Here is a 20,972-nt window from a genome sequence, read left to right on the forward strand (position 1 = left end):
TTACTAGTCAAACTGAGTAAGATTGTAAGCATAAAACAACCTCCTTCATTGTAAGGCTAGCTCTTCTTGTTAGTTAATGTTACCTACCATTGTTTTCCTGCAAGTATTTGCTTGTTTTGATTTTGAAGAAATCAAAATGAACATAGCAACACTACTTGTAAACTAGCAAGTTGGCTGGAAAGTAATGGAAAGGACGAGACTGGAGCCCAGGATAATAGCCTTACTCCGCTTGCTGCGAGAGTGGCCTTTATTAACACACTCCGCCAAATGAGCATCAACTCATTTGGCGGAGTGATGGTGACTGTGTTAAACACGTTGTCAAGCCCCACCATCACCGAAGTGGAGTTGAATATGTCCCGCATATTGAAAGTACCACAAAAGACCAAAGAGGGCGCCAAAGGTCCCCATGCGGAACAACCGACCACGCCCATGGTCGCTACAGTATTATTAATTTGACCTGAAAGTTATCATTAGTAGAAGCTGGAATTCTTGCTATTTATTTGCTAGCTAATATACGTAGGATTGCAAGCATTATTTATAATTTATAATGTTAGCTGTGCTTGTTTCCTAGCATCCATGTTTACTTGCTACCTTTTAAATTTGTGTTTCATTAATCCATAACATTAATTTACCAAGTCGATTCAGGATAACCAAATGAATGTCCCTATCTATCGCTGAATGAGGTAACACCTGGAAGATTAAGCCGTTGGCCCACTGATGAAAGAACCTGCATTTGCAGCATTTGGATCAATATGGGATCAATGACCGCTTATCAACAAAGATGAAGAGAACAAACAAAAATCAGTTATAACAATTATGGTTATATTAGAGAGAGAGAGAGAGAGAGAGAGAGAGAGAGAGAGAGAGAGAGAGAGAGAGAGAGAGAGAGAGAGAGAGACACACACACACACACACACACACACACACACACACACACACACACACACACACACACACACACACACACACACACACACACACACACACACACACACACACACACACACAGAGACAGAGACCGCGCGAGAGAGACACACACACAGAGAGAGAGAGAGAGAGAGAGAGAGAGAGAGAGAGAGAGAGAGAGAGAGATCATTTGAAAGCGCTTTCCTTACATTTTCATAAAAAACGAATTTTCAAAGTTCTTAAAGATGCTTTGCCCCACCACAGTAGGATACAAACGTATCCAGTAGTTAAACAGAAAAAAATGAAAAATATCATCACTATATAGTTAAAAATATCTTTTTGTTGTGCAGGCTGTAACTGCATAAACTCTAGCAACACGATAAAAAAACAACCCAAGAAAGCAGTTATACGTAAATATTATAAAACACCAGGGTTGGAAACCCAATGTTAAGAAGAAACCTATTGTAGGGATGGCATGTTGTGTTGAAAGTGTGGATTGGTAATTTGGGTTCCAGTAAGTATTTGTGTATTTTGATTCAGGACTAATGGTCAGCGACAAATAGATTTGGTTGGATCTTATTTGAGAGGTTCTTTGTTTTTTCATTATTTAAATCAGTCAATTTCTTTAAAGTGTCGTTTGGTTTCCTTGGTGTTTAATTGGTGTCATGCCCTTTGTATCCAAATCATGATATTTAAATCTCTCAGAAGGCACAGCAGATATTTGCTATCAATATATCAACAAAGTGTTTACTGTTGATAGGAATAATTGGAACCAGTATTGACAGTTTGGCCTTTCTTCTAAATACATCAATATATATATATATATATATATATATATATATATATTGTGCATGTTTGATCGATCGTCATTAAAGCTGACTTGATACGAATGTAGCAGCTACGTTATTAAACTAGTGATCAGATCCAGCCTTGTGTGGTGGCCTCTCTGTGATTATTCCTTACATATATATATATGTAAGGAATAATCACCGAGAGGCCGGGCAATAAACAGTTTGATATGCCCGGCTCGCGGAAGGTTACCGCCCGAGACAAAGTCTCGGGCAGTAAGCCGAGCAGTAAGCCGCAACCACACAAGGCTGGATCTGATCACTAGTTTAATAACGTAGCTGCTACATTCGTATCAAGTCAGCTTTAATGACGATCGATCAAACATGCACTCCTTGGTTTATTTTTACTATGGACCTCATGTTGGAAATGTATGTGATAGAAAACGATGCAAGCGGCGTATTGATCTACTGTGCTCAGTCAGCAGCAAGTAGAACCGACAAGTCAGCGGGCAATATGCCGGATTAATGCACCCCTCCCAGCCAATCAGAATCGAGCATTCTTAAATGAAGTAGAATAAATATATATATTTACATTTTATGCATGCAAATAGGCATATCTATACATTTGTATATATATATATATATATCAGTTATGCGATAAACTCTACAAGTTTATAATGTTCCGGCTTTGAAGACATTGTCAGAAATCAATTTTTGTTATTGAGGTCATACTTAAACATGGTGTTGTATTGGAGTTAATTATATTGAGCTGTTTGAAGTCGTTGTGACTCCCCATTTACATACGAGGGAGCAAGATATTAGAAACAACTCTGAATATAATGAAGCCCAGTTCAACGCCGTCACCTGCTAGGATCGCAGTAGGCCTACTAACACGTATTATTTAATTAACACCTGACCTGAGGCTCTCTGCAAAGCTTGGCAAGGTTGCGGCGGCTGCGGTCGCAACCCAGAGGACCTGCTTTTAGGCCTTTTTTTTTGCACGTTTTTTTGCACGTTGACCTTTTTTTGCACGTTCAATTTCGGATTTCTTTATGAATCCATCAAAAATAGCTAAATCAGAATCAACAGACTGCAGCGTACACAAATAATAACGTTTATCCATAGAGGAGACTCAGGAAAGCCTGCGTTAACAATTCCATTTACACGTAATGAAGAAAAGTTGAGTCAGTGTAAATCCTGAGAGCAAAAGCACTGTCACAATCAATCAACGTACATTGTAGAGCATTTATCAACGATACATTCTTATGTTGAGGATTGTACGGTACCCCTAACTAACATTATTATTCAGTCCCTCCAGAAAAATTATGCAAAAAATCTTTGATTATGCGGCACGTTTTCTAAATAAATTCGATGAAATATGCGGCCCTAATGATCTGACATGAGACTCGTGGCCGTAAAAACCTAAGTGGGCTCACACACTCGGCTCAGCTCAGGAGGTAGGGCAGTTGTCCTGTAACAGAAAGGTTGCTAGTTCGATCCCCAGTTCTTCCTAGCTGAGTGTTGATGTGTCCCTGAGCGAGACACTTAACCCTAATTGCTCCTGACGAGCTGGCTGTCGCCTTTCATGGTTGACTCTGCCGTCGGTGCGTCTATGTGTGTATTAAACGATGTAGGTCGCTTTGGATAAAAGCGTCTGCTAAATGCCCTGATTGTAATCGTCAAAACTGATATTCTTTCAAGGCATAAAATGCTGACAGATGGCTATGCCATTTATAACAAATGACACTCAAGTAGCACTTCAATCTTACTTTAAAACCCTTTGGCGGTCGGGGGAAAATCCTATATTCCTAGTTGGCCCCATGGATGTATGTTTGATGCCTCATGAGACCATCCAGATATTATAGTGTGCATTTCATATTCAATATCGCAGGAAAAATGGAAGTGCCACTTACACCAGTTCTACATAACACCACTTTTACTTAATATCTTTACAATAGATCGCATACACACATTTTACTTGATTTACTTGTTTACATTGAGAATATAATCTTATCATCTTTATAACATATCCTATACATACATGTGAATTTATATTTTAGTTTTACTACGATCAAATCATCTTTACAACAGATCCTATGCACACGTGTGGATTAGTATTTTTACTTTGACTATAATCTTATCATGTTCACTACAGATCCTATACATGCATCTGAATCTTACTTTGACTATAATATACTAACCTTAACAACAGCATGTTCATTGACACACAATGACTACATTTGTATTGAGGACCTACTAGCTTAGCCTTGAGGATGTTTAAGATGGTCCTTCAATCTAAGCAAGAACCTTTCAACATTTTCAGCAACGTCGTTGAATCACTATCGTAACTAAGTATTCAGTTGAGGTTGCCAGGATCAAACTGGGGGTAATTTCCGACAGAAGAACCTCCTCTTCTCCAAACAGTTCCTGGCCTGCATGCCTCCCCCAGACAGAGTCCCACAGTGGTTCCCGTTGGCGGGACACTCGGGCAAGGTAATAACGCCACCGGCGTTCCGGTCCATCCACAGCCAGCGGCCCGCCAGCCAGCGCAGACCGACCCACACCTCCTCCGTCTGGGCCCGGGTCATCTCCTCCTGGACGTGGGACAATTCCTCCTCGTCGTGGAAGCTGAGGAGATCCGATGCGTCCGGTTCAAGAGCCCTGCAGTGGTCGAGAGCCTCCTCCCACGTCTTCTCCTCCTCCAATACCAGGTTATGCTCACAAAGAAACCAAAATGTATTACTACAATGTCTGTCGATCAGCCTGCCCTGATGGATGCCACCACATCCATTGTCATACCAATGATACAAGAGCTGGAAAGGCAGGGAGTTTCGCTGGCCGTTTTCCCACCTCCACACACCATTTATCCCCCAATAACGGAGTCCGACCCAGCATCTCACATCCGAACCGCCACAAATCTCTGAGAAATATGGTAGATCAAGATCATTCCTTGCGTTGGCTAGCGTGCTGTTACCACCATAGTGAGACTTGCAGTAGCGATTGGCGGGCCACCACTGCTTTAGGATCGAGTGACGATGGACCCATCTGAGGCGGTCTATGGAGGCCTCAACAGGCGGTGGTGGGCTGGTGGAGAGAGAGAGTAGGAAGAGGAACAGGTACTGGCTGCATGTGTTCTCCATGACTCCTCAACACATCTGACCTCCTCTGGTAAAGACTGTCAGTTAAGAGAGAGAGAGAGAGAGAGAGAGAGAGAGAGAGAGAGAGAGAGAGAGAGAGAGAGAGAGAGAGAGAGAGAGAGAGAGAGAGAGATGACCAGGTGGGGAGGATAACATCTGCTGTAAACTTTAATGAAGAATGGGAAAAATATATAGATTAATGAGAGACAAACTGAAAGCAAATACTTCAAAACTATTTACTGAATATCAAAAAATATACACACATATTTATTCCATCACAACTGCTTCCAATTTATTCTATCAAAAAATATTAAATACACAAATATCTCTGCATTCTGATGGATTCAAAAAGAGATACAGATATTAGAATGCCCCTTAAGAGTGGAATGGTGGATACACATCGTAGGATGGATAAATATAGATTGATACATTATCAAAACTGGTTGAAATTGATCCTACCAAATGTAAATATATGCAAATATATATGCATAGATACGTATATGTATACAATATAGAAGAAAAGGACCAAGTGTCAACACTGGTTCCAATTATTCAGTAAACACACACACAAATATCTGCTTTGCCTTCTGAAAGATTTAAATGTCACGATTTGGGTAAAAGGGCATGACACCAATTAAACACCAAGGAAACCAAACAACACTCATTGCCTGAAAACCCTCACTTAAGATCCAACCAAATCATATAATGCTTGCTGATAAAAAATCCTTGTAAGGGCATAACCGCCACCAACTGGACTGGAGTGTGAACGAGAGATATTGCAGCAAATAAAAATAATAAAATAAAAAAATAAAAACTAGATTCTTTCTGCTACATCTATTTCCCTTAGGAACCTAATAATGCTGTGATAGGCATTGCCTGCCGTTTTCCCGAAAAGGCCTGATTCGGAAAAGTTGGTGTGTTCTGCCTTGCTTAGTGTCTGAAAAAGGAGGTCTCTCTGGGCCTGGTACTCATTACAATTAACTAATACATGCTCAACAATTTCTGGCTTGCCTGCTTGCCTATTTTATGCAATGAATAATTCAGACCTGTATGACCGATTCTGAGACCGATTCTGTCTCTTTGTATATTGTACAAATGTCTAGGTCCTACCTGTTTCACTCATGCCCCAATGCTCCTGCCATGTATTTTGTGCATATGTCCTGCTGAAGGATTTTACTTTAGCTTTTCTCAGAGGAACCTGTAGGTCTACATGTGATATCTTGAGTGCTTGTTTGGCCAGAATATCCACTTGCTCATTTTTTCCCTTCACAGCAACATGAGCAGGAACCCAGATAAAACTTGTGAATATGCCCTTCATTTGCAGTCTGTAGATTATAAGAAATACTTAATTAATTAGAGCCATACTAAATGACGACCTTCCTGGTCGAATGCTGGATAGAGCTGAACAACTGTCAGAAGCGATAACCGTGGTGAGTATCTCCTTTTCCTCTATCCACTGTGATGCCAATATTACTGCCAACAGCGCCGTTTTGCGTGATTATGTATTTAAAGATATAGAAAGAGGAGAGAGTGAGAGGGAGACCAAATATGTAAAAAGGATACATGTATGCATACAAAATATTCTATATATAGTTTATTTTTTATTATTCTTTATTGTATCACAAATGCTTCCAATAAATAAATACAGAAGTATTTGGGCCTCGTGATGGACGTGATGTCATGATTAACGAACAACATCCATTTCTTTAAGTCAAGCAATTCTCCAATAAGATCAAAACATATGTTTCTATAACTATATATATATATATCTATATATATAGATATATATAGAGATATATATATATACATACAAAGTGTATATATATAATGTGTATAATCAGTGGAATGGTAGAAAAAAACCGTGGGAAGACAATTGGACAATTGGCAAATCATTGACATCTATTATTGGATTACTATTATCAGGATTCTAACTGCACGCCTCCAAGTCTGGGAGCATGCGCAGTGGCGTGTAAAAATACAATCGAAACATGTGGATTTGTTGGTTCATAGGTTTGCTTACAGCTCTAATTTAAAATAAATATAGATCGAAACGAAGTTGATGCAGGTCCTGTACGCGCAGCCAGAATACACTTGGAATAAACGGCGTATATATATTTTTTTCAAAATAAAATAAAATATTTTTTGAAAACATCACTATATTACAATATAATATTTAGCATTATTATAGGCATATAAAAAATCGTCCAGAAAAATATCGTACATGCACTTGCGTTTTGGTAACGAGTGTGCCACATCGGAGATAAATAAAGGACGGACGAGGAGTGCTTCCTGTTTTGATTTATTCCGCTCCGTGTTCACCAGGTCGCGATGGTTCTTGTCTCAACAGGAGACAACCACAACCCGTCCGCAATGGACCGCAATCCCTCCGCACAAAGGTCCATCTTATAAAGAGCCACACGCATCGGTGTACCTGGTGTATCTTTGTACATCGTCCCTGTAACAATACACAACCTGACCTCACCGAGATGGCCCTGAGCTCGGGCGGCTGGGCTGCGTCTCCCGTGCCCGCCTCCTCCCAGGCTCTGCACGGCGGGGGGCCCTCACTGGCGTCCTGCAACACCGTGTTGATGTCCGTCCGGGTGTCTGTGTGTCATTCGGGGATACGACCCCTCTGCCTGCCCGGAGCAGGGAACGAAGCGCTCCGCCTGCAGCTCAGCATGGATCCCAGTCGGGCAGGGGAGTTTCGGCTGGCGCTGCGAGACACAAGCGGCAACCGCAGTGTGGTGAGTTTACTATTCATTAAATTAAATTCGATTTCATTTGTATTGCCCTTAATCACAGCTACGGTCTCAAAGGGCTCAACAGGCCATATGACACCCCTCTGACCATAGCCCCGCAGAGGGCAAGGAAAATCCCAAGAGGGCAATAAAAAACATACTTTAACTATGACATTTGTACTACTACTTGGGTGAACAATGCATAACAAACTTATAAGGCTACTGTGACATTAATAATCATGACATCTGTTCCATTACACTATAATTGTCATATTAATGGAACACCTTCCATCCCCAAAAAGACATTCACAAGGCAATCAATCATATCCTCATCGCAAAAATCAATAGCACTAATTATTCTTCGTCTTTTAGTGTTAATGATTGTGTTGAAGTGAATTATTTGGGTACTCTTTCTCAAATAATTGTCTCTTGTCTCTGTTCAGTTGTTATTATTTTCTCTTGCCTCAGTTCAGTCGTTATTGTGCGTATTGTCTCAGTTCAGCTGTTATTATTGTCTCTTGTCTCAGTTCAGTTGTTATTGTGTCTCTTGTCTCAGTTCAGTTGTTATTATTGTCTCGTCTCAGTTCAGTTGTTATTATTGTCTCGTCTCAGTTCAGTTGTTATTGTGTCTCTTGTCTCAGTTCAGTTGTTATTGTGTCTCTTGTCTCAGTTCAGTTGTTATTGTGTCTCTTGTCTCAGTTCAGTTGTTATTGTGTCTCTTGTCTCAGTTCAGTTGTTATTGTGTCTCTTGTCTCAGTTCAGTTGTTATTATTGTCTCTTGCCTCAGTTCAGTCGTTATTGTGCGTCTTGTCTCAGTTCATCACAGAGTTCGACCTGCGCTCCGTGCAGTACGAGGTGAAGGCGCCCCGCAGTCACGAGATGCGCCTCGCAACGCCGCCCCACGACTGCATCCGTTTCAACTTCCGCTGCGACCGCGAGGCAGAGGAGTGGGCCACGGTGGTGATGTCATCCCTGAGAGAGGCGCACAGAGGTCTGAAATCAACATCGTCATCGTAATCTCATGCATCAAGTGTCCCCTGTGGCGACAATGTCTGTATAAATTGCAATGCAGTTGGTCAGATAGACTTTTGAAACGGGTAGCCATTCGCTATTTGTCCCTCGACCATTGTCTTGTCACCGGTCAATGGTGAGGTAAAGATGCAGTGATATAAGCAACTAGGCATGTTCTCATCCTTTGTCTATCTTTAGGAAACAGATCGTATAGTTCACAGTAGTTCTCCCAGACGAGCGTTTTACTCAGACATTTGACTCTAAACAATACATTTCAAAGGATTAAGTACCACGTTCATCCCCATAGATGAACCTCCTTTGTTAGTTTAGCTGACGCACTTCCCTCTTTTCCTTTTCGGTTAGTCGCCAACATCACCGCACACGAACTAGACGACCGCCGGCTCCACACGGCTGCGGCCATCGAGCAGTGGAGCTCTGCTTCGTTGCCGCTCACTGGTAAGAAGAACACCACCGCTTCATTTGGTTCCAGCCTTTTTCCTTTTTATCGTGACGCTGACGTGCTGCGTTGCTTGTTATTCTGTTCCTCAGAGGAGCTTTGTCTGGAGCTCACCAGGGCCATCGAAGCGGGAGACCCGCAGTCGGCCTCGCAGCACGCCTCATCCCTGGCCCGCCAGAAGGCCTCCCTGTCCATCCAGCTCTCGGAGAAGAGCTACGCCAACGGAGAGATCAGGTCGGGGGTCCACAAAATACGCAGTGCATGTTCGTTTTCTCTACTCGTAGAACGCTGAAAACATGTATTGAATGATCAAGTCCGGTGTAATTGCTTAGCCCTCAGTCACAGCCTGATATGAAACCCCCCTAATTTTTGGTTAAGATAAGATCTCTCTAACCTTGAAGCATTTTAACCAAAATAAATCTGGAGATGGAACACAGAAGAGTGGCCCCGGCACTTAAAAATAGTGCTTAGCATCGTGTAGTGTCTTATCCTAGCATTCTGGGAATTTGTTGCATTCTGGGAATCGGTTAACCTCACAATTATGAGTGCTTTGCACTTGGTTCTATGAACATCCTTGCCTCACCGACAGCGTTATATTGTTGTTTCTCTTTCTTCTGACGAATTAACTTATTGTAAGTCGCTTTGGATAAAAGCGTCTTCTAAATGCCCTACATGTAAACGTTAGGAGGACCCCTCCTTCGAGGGATGGTTAGGGTGCAGAATGGACAGACCTAATGGGGAACGGGGTTAACTGAATGCACTACTTTCTGTCCCGCAGTCTGTCCGTCGCCGTGGAGGACATGACATCGTCCTGCTGTGTCACTGTCAAAGTGCTCCCCCACATGACAGTAGCGGCACTCAAACAGCAGGTTAGAAGGCCCAAGTCGTGTCACAACGTTTTTCCATCAAAGTTCTGTGCTGTATTTCTTCTTCCTTTGATATTATTTGCACTTTCAAGGTGACATATTACACCACCAGGTGTGAGGGTGCCGTTACAAGCCGTTTGGAAAATCTGCCTCTTCTGACATCACAAGTGGGCGTGTCCACCTAGATGCACGACAGATAGATGAGCAACGTTTGCTATAGTCCACTGGTAGACTGATCTACCCAGCGCACACGTAGGTGGACACGCCCACTTGTGAGGTCGGACGAGGCAGATGGTATGATATGTCACCTTTAAACTTAAATTCTGCCCACTCCAGCCCTTATTGAGCAAGACATAAGAATGCAAATGCATCAGTGGACTCGCATCAGTCCAATCAATTCAATTCACTACCTGTCTTTAGTTTACTATTGAGTTTAATATTAATTCAATACAATTGTATGTGTATAGCCATCAATCACCGGTAAAGTCTCAAAGGGCTTAACAGGTCATACATTTATAACATCCCCCGACCCTATCCCCCGAGAGGGTAGGAAAAAAACCAAGAGGGCAAGAAAAAACATACCTACACTTTGGCGAATAGTGCATAACCAACTTATAAGGCTACCGTGACATCAATGATCATGACATCTGTGCCATCACACTTTAACTGTCATATTAGTGGAATACCTTCCATCCAAATTAAACATACGCAAGGCCATCAATCATTTCCTTAGATCAATAGCACTAATTATACAGTCTTTAGTGTGAATGATTGTGTTGAAGTGAATTATTTTCATACTCTTATGAATAATTCCCGCCTTGTGTCGTTGCTCACATGCCTGTTACCTGTTACCCGTCCTTCTTCTGCTGCTCCTGCAGGTGTTTGTGGAGTACGGCTTCCACCCGCGGGTGCAGCGCTGGGTGATCGGCCAGTGCCTGTGCACGGAGCCGCGCACGCTGGCCTCGTACGGCGTGCAGAAGGACGGCGACACGGCCTACCTCTACCTGGTGTCGGCCCGCCAGGCGCGCGCCACGCCGCGCCAGACGCTGCAGCAGGATCAGGAGAGCGCCGCCCTGCTGGGCCCGCCCCTGCCGCCGGGCCCCGCCCCCCCGCACGACTGGAGGGGCTACAGCACGCTGCCCTGCAAGCTGACGCACAGCAGCCAGGGTGAGGGGCGCGCGTGCACACCGACCCCACGAGCACACCACGACCACTACATACCTTTCTGTAATTTGCACAGCATTTTGGCTCTAAATAATCCGCCGTGGTTGGTACCACTTAGACACTTTAGTTTAGACTTTACTACATTTTTATTATCATTTATTATTATGATCTATAGATGCTGCTAATTATTTTTACTTATTTTTAATTTTACTTAATGTGCTTGATCTTGTATTGTTGCCGCTATGTGGCTGTTGAGGAACCAAGCCAAAGAATTGTACTATCATTATTATTATGATTCTCTAAAAGATGATATATTACTATTGACTACCGGTGGCTATGCTAGGGCTGCTAGATTATGGAAAAAATGATGATGACGATTATATTGGTCAATATTGAAATCATGATTATTCAAACGATTATTTTTTTATATTTATATATTTTTTAGAAATTTCGCCTTAAAATGTTCAAATGTTCAAATAGAAAATGCTCAGATTGAAAATAATGTACAAATATGTATCGAGCTGTTCTTTAATGAACATCTAATGAATAAAATAAATTTACTCACAAAACAAAGGAAAATAGCGAAATCGCGATCAAAATTCGATGAACGCCAAAGGCCTAGGCCATGCCCTCATAGAACAGAAGCTCGCTGCCTGTGGGAGTTTGAGTGAATAACGAGCCCTCCTGGTTTAGGGGCGACACCCGGAGGCGGGGAGCGTCCCACGGAGATCAAGGAGGCCCTGAACCTGGAGACCCTCCAGCTGACCGACAAGCCCAGCAGAGCCACCAAGACCCAGGTACACACCGTGCTGCTCTGTGTGTCCATAAACATCCTAATAACGAATGAGGTGTTGGAAGCTCCTGTCTGGTCCACTGGGTAGAGCGAGGGTCCTCCCCTGCAGCGACCCCGGGTTCGATTCCTGCTCCCGGTCCCTCGTTGCATGTCCTCCCCAATGGGGGATAAAATATATTTAATTTATTATTTGTTAATTGTTATGCTTTATTCATGGTACAGCGACTGAGACGGACTCACTGTATCATTAATAAAGTATGAAAAAGAAAAAGTAATAAATTCCAAATATATATATATAAAAAAAAATAAAGCGTGTCTTATCTTAGCTGTTTTTGTTACTGGGTTGGGAATGGGTTAACCTAGTGATTGTTAGTGGTTGGTACTTTTATGAACATTCTTACTGTACCCAAAGCGTTATATTGTGTCTTCTCTTTCTTCTGATGAATGTACTTACTGTAAGGCGCTTTGGATAAAAGCGTCTGCTAAACGCCCTAAATGTGAATATAACGTCAATGTCCATGTCTTCTCAGATGGAGTGGGCGTGTCCCTCGTGCACTTTTATCAACAAGGCCTCCCGGCCCGGCTGTGAGATCTGCGCCACCGCACGCCCGGACACGCCCAAGCACGGCCGCATCCAACAGGTGTGGCCCCCCCCCCCCCCCAACGCACTCACAGCACGCAGCGCGCTAGTGACGAGAGAACCGTGGCGATACAGTCCCCGCAGCAGTGTGTAGAACCAGTCAACCCTCCATCACTGAACAACGAAGGCTTAATTATGGTTCCACTTCGACGCAATGCAGTCGCTTCAACGCAGTCGTGAACCCGTTTTGGTTCTGCGTCGGGTTTCAGCTAGCGGACCAATCACAGCCCTTGCTGCTGCGTCACATCGACGCAAGGATACAGTTCTTGGGAGGCACACATCAGGCCCTTGCGGTGGATGCAAGGAGGGTCCGCAAGGACGTAAGGGGTCCGCAACCCCCCTTGTGCTGCGTCCACGTGGAACCATAATTAAGCCTTAAGTCGTATGGACTAAGCCTCGAGCTGGGCATGGCCTGCTTCGTGTTGCAGAACCTTAAGACATCAGGGATATCTATGAGGAGGAAAAAGACGATGCGCTCCAGGACGTTCAAAGTTTACTTGGTTATTCTGTTTAATTTAGAAAACAATTTTGATGCCTGAGCTCTGAATGATGTGATTGATGTCATTGGTCATGGCACTTAAAAATGATACTTTGCATCGTGTAGCATCTTATCCTAGCTATCTTTGTTGTATACGGGGAATGGGTTAACCTAGCGATTGTTACTTGATGAACATCCTTACTGTACCGACAGCGATATATTGTTTGTATCATTTCTGCTGACAAATGTCTGCCACTTGTAAATTAGAATTTTATGCCTTTTAATGTTCTGAGTTATCGCATCATGCAGTAGCTTCAGTCTCTGCCCTTTCTTTTTTTCAGGAGAAGGGAAGGCGAGAAGATCGAGCCGAGGCGGGAACGGCCAGCAGCTGACTGTCCCCCAGGACCCCCAGTGCAAGGCTGCGATATCTCACTCATCTCTTTTTACACTTTCACGCGCGCATACATGCAAACTCATTTTGTTTTGCATTTCTGACCGAGAGCGTATTGTAACGTTGAGAGCGTCGGCGGGCTGCCTTGTAAAGACCAGATCACCAACCGCTCTCTAAGCATGACATGAGGTCCATGAACACAGACTGAACGAGTTACCGCAGACAAAAGTAAAAAAAAAAAGAGGACAAGGCTGCCTCGATGGACGTCACAGTGCAATCTATAATATAGGCCGACAGGCGGGGTCAGCAGATGACACCACTGGAGCAAAGGGGGTCCTATATTTATTTTAAGAAGGGTAGAGGACATTGCGTTCCTCCTAATTTTATCCAAATTGAAGCTTCAAGAGAATGGCATACTTTCAAATTCTGACTGTGAATAGATGGGGCATTTTACCATGTCCCGTTGGTGTGTGTGTGTGTGTGCGCGTTTGTGTGTGTGTGTGTGGGTGTGTCATCGATGGCAACATATAGTTTTTAAAAAACAAACATGGCTGCTAAGACGACACGCAGCGTTTACAGGGTTTCAAAGTGCTTTTATTTTTTATAACATTGTCTTGTATTGATCTCATGACAATGCATCCAAGTAGGTGATGTTTATTTCACTCTCCATGAGTCATGTTGTTTGATTGGTTTATGATATTGTAAAATGGTGTACGCTGAATAAATATAATCGGATAATGTTCAGTTGGAGTTGTGTTCTGTGGAAGGCTGAATGTTCTAACGCTGGTAACTAGATCGCCACGCAAACTAATCAACGGTAGAACACAGCTGTTGATAAGTAGGCCTAGCCACTGACATTTAAGATGTAGTTCCTGTATTTTAAAGATACCGTTTCTTCTTTCGCACTAAAAAATGACATTGATCAATTCAAACTGACGTTGCATTGACTTGCCATCAGCAGGGGCCCGTTTCCCGAAAGCATCGTTAGCCTAAGTGGATCTTTAAAATAAAGCGGGACAGTCCAGAAAATGTTGGAGCAGGCAGGGAACTCAAAATGTGTGAGAAAGTGGGGGGGGATCTCATAAAACATAGCCTAAAATTAAACAAAATAAAAAGAGCAGGCAAAAGGCTGGGATATGGTGGGGATTGGTCACGTTGACGGGGATGTGTAGTGAGATGACGAGGAAGATCCTCAAACGGCTCATCGTCTTCATTGTCCTCCGGTTCACCCAACGCTACCCCAGCCTTAGCTGCAATGTTATGTGTGCAATATTGCTGTCACACACAGCGCATGGACAGGGTGGCGAAAACTGGAGCCCTCCGCCGGACTTGTGCGGAGGCATCTGAAGCGCAACTTCCACCTCCCGATCGTGCGATCTACGATTTCACCGGCCCAGACGGAGGGCTTCGTTGCAGTCTTCGTCATGGTCGTCTCCCGGGTTAGCCACTGGTGTGAAGAGGTAAGGGCGAAGAGGATAGCCCCCGTCTCCGAGGAGCCCCCACTCTGCCCTGGTGGCTGCAGCCAGCCGGCCGATGGAGGACTCGCGGAAGACGAAGGAGTCGACTCGTGTGTGTGTGTGTGCTTCTTTAGGCCATTTCGCCACAACATCAAGGATGATGCCCTGATGTTCGCACACCACCTGGCAGTTCACAGCAGCATAAAAAACAACCGACAAAAAGTTATCTTTGGTCGCAGTCATCTCGTCTCTGGTGTGGAAACGGACGTGCTGCGGAACCGGTCGAAGGAGGCTTTACGTCACTGCCTGGAGCAATCCTGCACACTGATGCCTTGGACAGGCCCTGGCCCTCTCCGACGACCTGCCGAAAGCTCCCTGTGGCGTAGAACCTGAGGGCGGCCAAGAGCCGTGCTTGCGGTGCAAGCGCGTCTCAGGTCTTCGCTGATCGTCCTAAGCAGCTGTCTGGTGGGCACCCTGTAGCGCTGGATGAATGCCGCGTCATTGTAGACCTCGAGGGGGTCAAAGATTTCCTGGATTCTGGCATTGATTGCAACAAGGCGTCTCTCTCTCTCTCGCACAGACGTAGCCTACTGCATTGCCACTTGCACTATATAGGCCTATTCCGACACTAATTAATAAAACCTGGCAACAAATAATGTTAATTTGACACGTAACACATTAACAGACCCTCGGTAATGTTATACAGTTAATTTCAATTTCAAAAATCAAACATCATTGCCAGTGTTTCCACATCGTTTGAAAAACCACGTTTTTGTTTTTATTTCAAAACTCAAAAGAAAAAAACGGTACAAAAGGTGCCCACACCAACAAGCAACATTTTAAGAAGTGTGGGGGGGAAATAGCTGATAATGACTGCGGTCACTAGGTCCGATGTGGAGCGAAAAAGAAAGCGTTGGAAGTTCGACATCAAACCAATTAGACGGATGCGGGAGTGAACACGGTGCAGTCCCTCAACGATAAGGAAGGACAAACCATGGGCCATCATAGGCTTCTCCGCCTCCCATGGCATCCCAGGGGGATGGATAGCCATTCGGTCCTACCCGTCATGACCTGTCGGCGTCGCCATCTAAAAAAAGAGAACAAAAATGCCTTATGAAAACGTGTTCACAGCTCATTCAACTTTCCCAACCTCCACATCAAATATCTGTATGGAGGCCCTACTGAAAATATGCATCACCTTGTTGCTCCGGGGTAATTATGGAAGGTTTTGCTTCAAACCGCTCCTCCTGGAGGGCAAGCCGACGTGCCATGAGGTCCAACTTGGCCCTCTTCAGCACAATCACCTCTTGCTGATATTTAGCGTCTCGCTCGGAGGCTTCCCGGAGAAGACCACACACGTCCTTGAGCAGAGCCACCTTCTCCCTCTCCAACTCCACCATGACGGAGGCGGTGGCAGTTGAGACGGTGGAAGGGGTAGGTGTGGTCAGCAGGGGCGTCATGGCGGGTATGGAGGTGGGGATAGCCGGGGTGGACAGGTGGGGGATCCTTGGTTCCTCTTCCACCTTCCATTGCTCACCTGAAGGATCTGCCTCTTCCTTGATACCCGCATGGATATCCACTCCCCCGGTTAGGCTTTGGGAGACTGAGTAGCCTATGATGGCCATGGCTCGCTTTTCATCGTCGTTGAGGGCCTGCACCCTGTGCACGTTGACAGGGGCACCAGTCCAATTGGATTGATCTTGAATTTCCGACGCTTTCTTTTTGGCAAGACTGGCAAAGTCTTGCCATTTTTTCCGGACGTCAACACCGGACCTAGTGATGCCAGCGACCGCAGTCATTCTCTTAGCTATTTCTCCCCACTTCTTAACTTTTTGCTTGTTGACGTGGGCACCTTTGAAGCGATCACATAAGAGGCCTTTGTTTGCCTCCACCTCCTCAAGCAGAACGTTCAGTTCTTCAGCTTTGAACAATGCTGCCCTCTTTCGCGCCTTGTCCGCCATTTTGCAGAAGCCCTAGGCCAACCCTTTTTCCGGAGGGTGCTTTATAGGCGTGTCATTTCACGTGACCAATCAATGCAAAACAATATATATGGCAATGTAATACATGCGCAGCCGAAATGTACCGATCAAACGCCTCGTCAAAAGGCAACCCTATCACAAGGCATATAATAACATCAATTGATTCCATTGCTCTTGTTTGGGAGGTCGAGCATGGTTTTCGAGCATGCACTTGCCGTCTCCCTCTGATTTTAATTCAACCATCGCGGGTGCAATGTCCTCATAGTGATCAATGACAGAACAGAAGACATGAATGAATCATGCTGAGACCAGCGGGTTTTTTTCATTCATAAAAAAAGAAACACATAACCCTTTTTTTACCCCATATTCCTCCGACATCTCTGCGTCTCCCCCTCCTATATAGCCCATTTCAGAACCGTGTCAGTGGACAATTACAATCCTACGAGCGACGTGAGTGGATTGAGTATCGGGAAACGCTCCAAAGAAATTCATGATGGTTCGCATCGTGAGAATGATCGTACGAGCATGGATCCATCGTTGTCGGGAAACAGGGCCATTGTAACTGTCTGTCTACTGACACGGTGCTGAAATGGGTTCCGTAGGAGGGGGAGACGGAGGAACATCGCAGGAAAATGCAATATCATCCCACTGCAGACACAAATGGGCGTTCTCGTGTGGTGGGAGTTCCCGTTTACGCAGACTGGAACGCCCCCTTCTTATTCTTCGTCGCCTTTCTCGCTGAACTGTAATAACATTTCAAAGTGTACTACTCCGAAACCATGTAAATAGTGTTGTAAATAAACTTCCAAATCTTTTCAAATCTTATTTGGCAAATGACTTCAAATGGTGCAAAAAAACCACAAACGCTCGATCAAAGACCCCCTCTCCCTCGGGTCGATCAAAATCCTCATTGTTTAACATGAATTGGCTAAACAAATGACCACTGTACCATATTTAAACACAATTCAAATTGTGCAGAGAAATATTTCCATTGGTCATTCTCAGTGGCGGCTGGCGATCAAACATGTTGGTGGGGCACAGTAACAGACAGGGGGTCTGTTACTCACACTGTCGTTTTAATCAAATGACAGTGTGCGTGCTGCGGGTGCTGGACTGGATGCCTGGACTCTCCTCATGGATAACCGGCCAGAACCCCATCACCATTTTAATATGATGTACATGTATTTACCTGTATGCCATTTGTGGCACCCATTGCACTCCTGACCATCCCTGGAAGAAGGGATCCCCTACACTGCGTTTCTTCTCAAGATTTCTTCCTTGCTGATTCAAGGGAGTTTTTTCTTGCCCGTGTGGGGGCATGGGTAAAGGGGGGTGTCACAAATATTTGGCCTGTTAAGCCCTTTGAGACTGTAATGGTGATTAAGGGCTATACAAATAAAATTGAATTGAATTGAATTGAAACATGCGGGGTAACACTGTCTTTTTAATCAAATGAAACACAAGGGAAATAATAGAAAAACACACATACATTTTAATGTCATGTATATCCTCCTTATTGATGATTGATCATTGTGTATTGTCATCGCCTCAGTGGTGCAGTGGAGTGTACTCTGCCTAACTGCGACCGCGGCTCAATTTCTGTGGAAAACACAATATCTTTAATTTGAAAAGTAATGCTATCATGATGTCTATTGTCATATATAACCACAGACAAATTTAAATTATGAATATCAGTGGCAAGGGGAGAGAAATGTGTGCTAACCCCCTGGAGACCGGGGTTCAAGTCCGGTTGATGTCCTCTGTTGGAAGACTCTTATCTCTATTTCGTGCGAATTATAAAGTCAAGTATAACCATTGTGTTGATTTTAAACTGTGTCTTGATGGTGCATTGATAAGTTCGTTGGTTAATACTCTAAACAGCTCAGGTTCGGATCCCTGCAAAAACGTCGACAGGGGTACCGCTGTCATCTTTTATTGGTCAACATGGAAAAAACTTGAGGGGTAACTCTGTCGTTTTTTATCGGCCGTCATGAAATAAACATAAGGGGTAACACTGTCGATATTCATCAAATAAAACATAGGGGGTAACACTGTTGGTCGTCATGAAAGAAACCACAAGTGGTAGCCTAACACTGTTGTTTTTTATTGGTCTTCATGAAAAACAACATAAGGGGAAACACTGTTGTCTTTGTCAAATAAAATATAAGTCGTTTTTTATTGGTCGTCATGAAAAAAAACGTAAGGGGTAACACTGTTGTTTTTTATTGGTCGTCAAGAAATAAACATAAGGGGTAAACCTGTCGATATTGATCAAATAAAACATAGGGGGTAACACTGTTGTTTTTCTTTGGTCGTCTTGAAAAAAAACACAAGGGGTAAGACTGTTGTTTTAATCAAATGAAACATGAGGGGTAACACTGTCGTTTTTATCAAATGAAACATAAGGGGTAACACTGTCGTTTTTCTTATCGGTCGTCATGAAAAAAACATAAGGGGTAACACTGTCGTTTTTATCAAATGAAACATGAGGGGTGACACTGTCATTTTTCTTTGGTCGTCATGAAAAAAACCATAAGGGGTAACACTGTTGTTTTTGATTGGTCGTCATGAAAAAAAACACAAGGGGTAACACTGTTGTTTTTTATTGGTCGTCATGAAGAAAAACATAAGGGGTAACGCTGTTGTTTTTGATTGGTCGTCATGAAAAAAAACATAAGGGGTAACGCTGTTGTTTTTTATTGGTCGTCATGAAAAAAAACATAAGGGGTACCATTGTTGTCTTTGTCAAATAAAATATAAAGGGTAACACTGTCGTTTTTTATCAGTCGTCATGAAAAAACCATAAGGGGTAACACTGTCGTATTTTATTGGTCGTCATGAAAAAAAACATAAGGGAAATAATAAGAAAACACACATACATTTTAATGTCATGTATATCCTCTTTATTGATGATTGATCATTGTGAATTTTCATCACCTCAGTGGTGCAGTGGAGTGCACTCTGCCTACCCTACTGGCGAACGCGGCTCAATTTCTGTGGAAAACACAATATCTTTAATTTGAAACGTAATGCTATCATGTCTATTGCACACGTGTGTAATAGTGTGCAATAGTGGTAACACTGTTGTTTTTTATTGGTCTTCATGAAAAACAACATAACACTGTTGTCTTTGTCAAATAAAATATAAGTCGTTTTTTATTGGTCGTCATGAAAAAAAACATTGGGGGTAACACTGTTGTTTTTCTTTGGTCGTCATGAAAAAAAACACAAGGGGTAACACTGTCGTTTTTTATTGGTCGTCACGAAAAAAAACTTAAGGGGTAACACTGTTGTTTTTCATTGGTCGTCAAGAAAAAAAACACAAGGGGTAACACTGTCGTATTTTATTGGTCGTCATGAAAAAAAACATAAGGGAAATAATAGAAAAACACACATACATTTTAATGTCATGTATATCCTCTTTATTGATGATTGATCATTGTGAATTTTCATCACCTCAGTGGTGCAGTGGAGTGTACTCATTGATAAGTTCAGAGGTTAATACTCCAAACAGCTCAGGTTCGGATCCCTGCAAAAACGTCGGCAGTCATTTGTTATCGGTCGTCATGAAAAAAACATAAGGGTGTTACCCCTTATGTTTATTTTTTTGCTGTTGTTTTTTTTATTGGTCGTCATGAAAAAAAACACAAGGGGTAAAACTGTTGTTTTATCGGTCGTCATGAAAAAAACATAAGGGGTAACACTGTCGTTTTTTATCGGCCGTCATGAAATAAACATAAGGGGTAAACCTGTCGATATTGATCAAATAAAACATAGGGGGTAACACTGTTGTTTTGCTTTGGTCGTCATGAAAAAAACCACAAGGGGTAACACTGTTGTTTTAATCAAATGAAACATGAGGGGTAACACTGTCGTTTTTATCAAATGAAACGTAAGGGGTAACACTGTCGTTTTTTATCGGTCGTCATGAAAAAAACTTAAGGGGTAACACTGTTGTTTTTTATTGGTCGTCAAGAAAAAAAACATAACATTAAAATGGATGTGTTTTTATGGGTGGGGCTAGAGCCCCTCTTGCACCTCCAGACAAACTCAGCCGGAAGAAGCAAGCCAGGGTCGACTAAAAATTAAATAAAAGCGCCGAACTTGTTATTTTATAGTACTTTCTGGGGAGATTATTTTTTATATATATATATATATATATATATA

The 20,972-nt window shown here is 43.2% G+C and overlaps 3 protein-coding genes across 3 annotated transcripts; 1 reads left to right on the forward strand and 2 right to left on the reverse strand.

Annotated features, from left to right (window-relative positions):
* Positions 1-3,686: 3,686 nt before the first annotated feature.
* On the reverse strand, positions 3,687-6,303 carry LOC130387769 (uncharacterized). The gene is made up of 2 exons (XM_056597022.1): positions 6,197-6,303; positions 3,687-4,869 (listed from the first exon to the last, which is right to left on the reverse strand). The coding sequence occupies exon 2, from the start codon at positions 4,832-4,834 to the stop codon at positions 4,070-4,072; it is 765 nt and encodes a 254-aa protein (XP_056452997.1). The 5' UTR covers positions 4,835-4,869; positions 6,197-6,303; the 3' UTR covers positions 3,687-4,069.
* Positions 6,304-7,108: 805 nt separating this feature from the next.
* LOC130387767 (ranBP-type and C3HC4-type zinc finger-containing protein 1-like) lies at positions 7,109-14,247 on the forward strand. The gene is made up of 9 exons (XM_056597020.1): positions 7,109-7,575; positions 8,386-8,560; positions 8,944-9,036; positions 9,130-9,271; positions 9,816-9,906; positions 10,782-11,070; positions 11,761-11,864; positions 12,391-12,501; positions 13,320-14,247. Exons 1-9 carry the CDS (start codon positions 7,318-7,320, stop codon positions 13,368-13,370), a joined length of 1,314 nt encoding a protein of 437 aa, XP_056452995.1. The 5' UTR covers positions 7,109-7,317; the 3' UTR covers positions 13,371-14,247.
* Positions 14,248-15,483: 1,236 nt separating this feature from the next.
* On the reverse strand, positions 15,484-16,779 carry LOC130387772 (uncharacterized). The gene is made up of 2 exons (XM_056597026.1): positions 16,025-16,779; positions 15,484-15,913 (listed from the first exon to the last, which is right to left on the reverse strand). Exons 1-2 carry the CDS (start codon positions 16,623-16,625, stop codon positions 15,891-15,893), a joined length of 624 nt encoding a protein of 207 aa, XP_056453001.1. The 5' UTR covers positions 16,626-16,779; the 3' UTR covers positions 15,484-15,890.
* Positions 16,780-20,972: the final 4,193 nt, after the last annotated feature.

This window comes from Gadus chalcogrammus, chromosome 8, assembly GCF_026213295.1.
Source record: "Gadus chalcogrammus isolate NIFS_2021 chromosome 8, NIFS_Gcha_1.0, whole genome shotgun sequence".
Lineage (NCBI taxonomy): Eukaryota > Metazoa > Chordata > Actinopteri > Gadiformes > Gadidae > Gadus > Gadus chalcogrammus.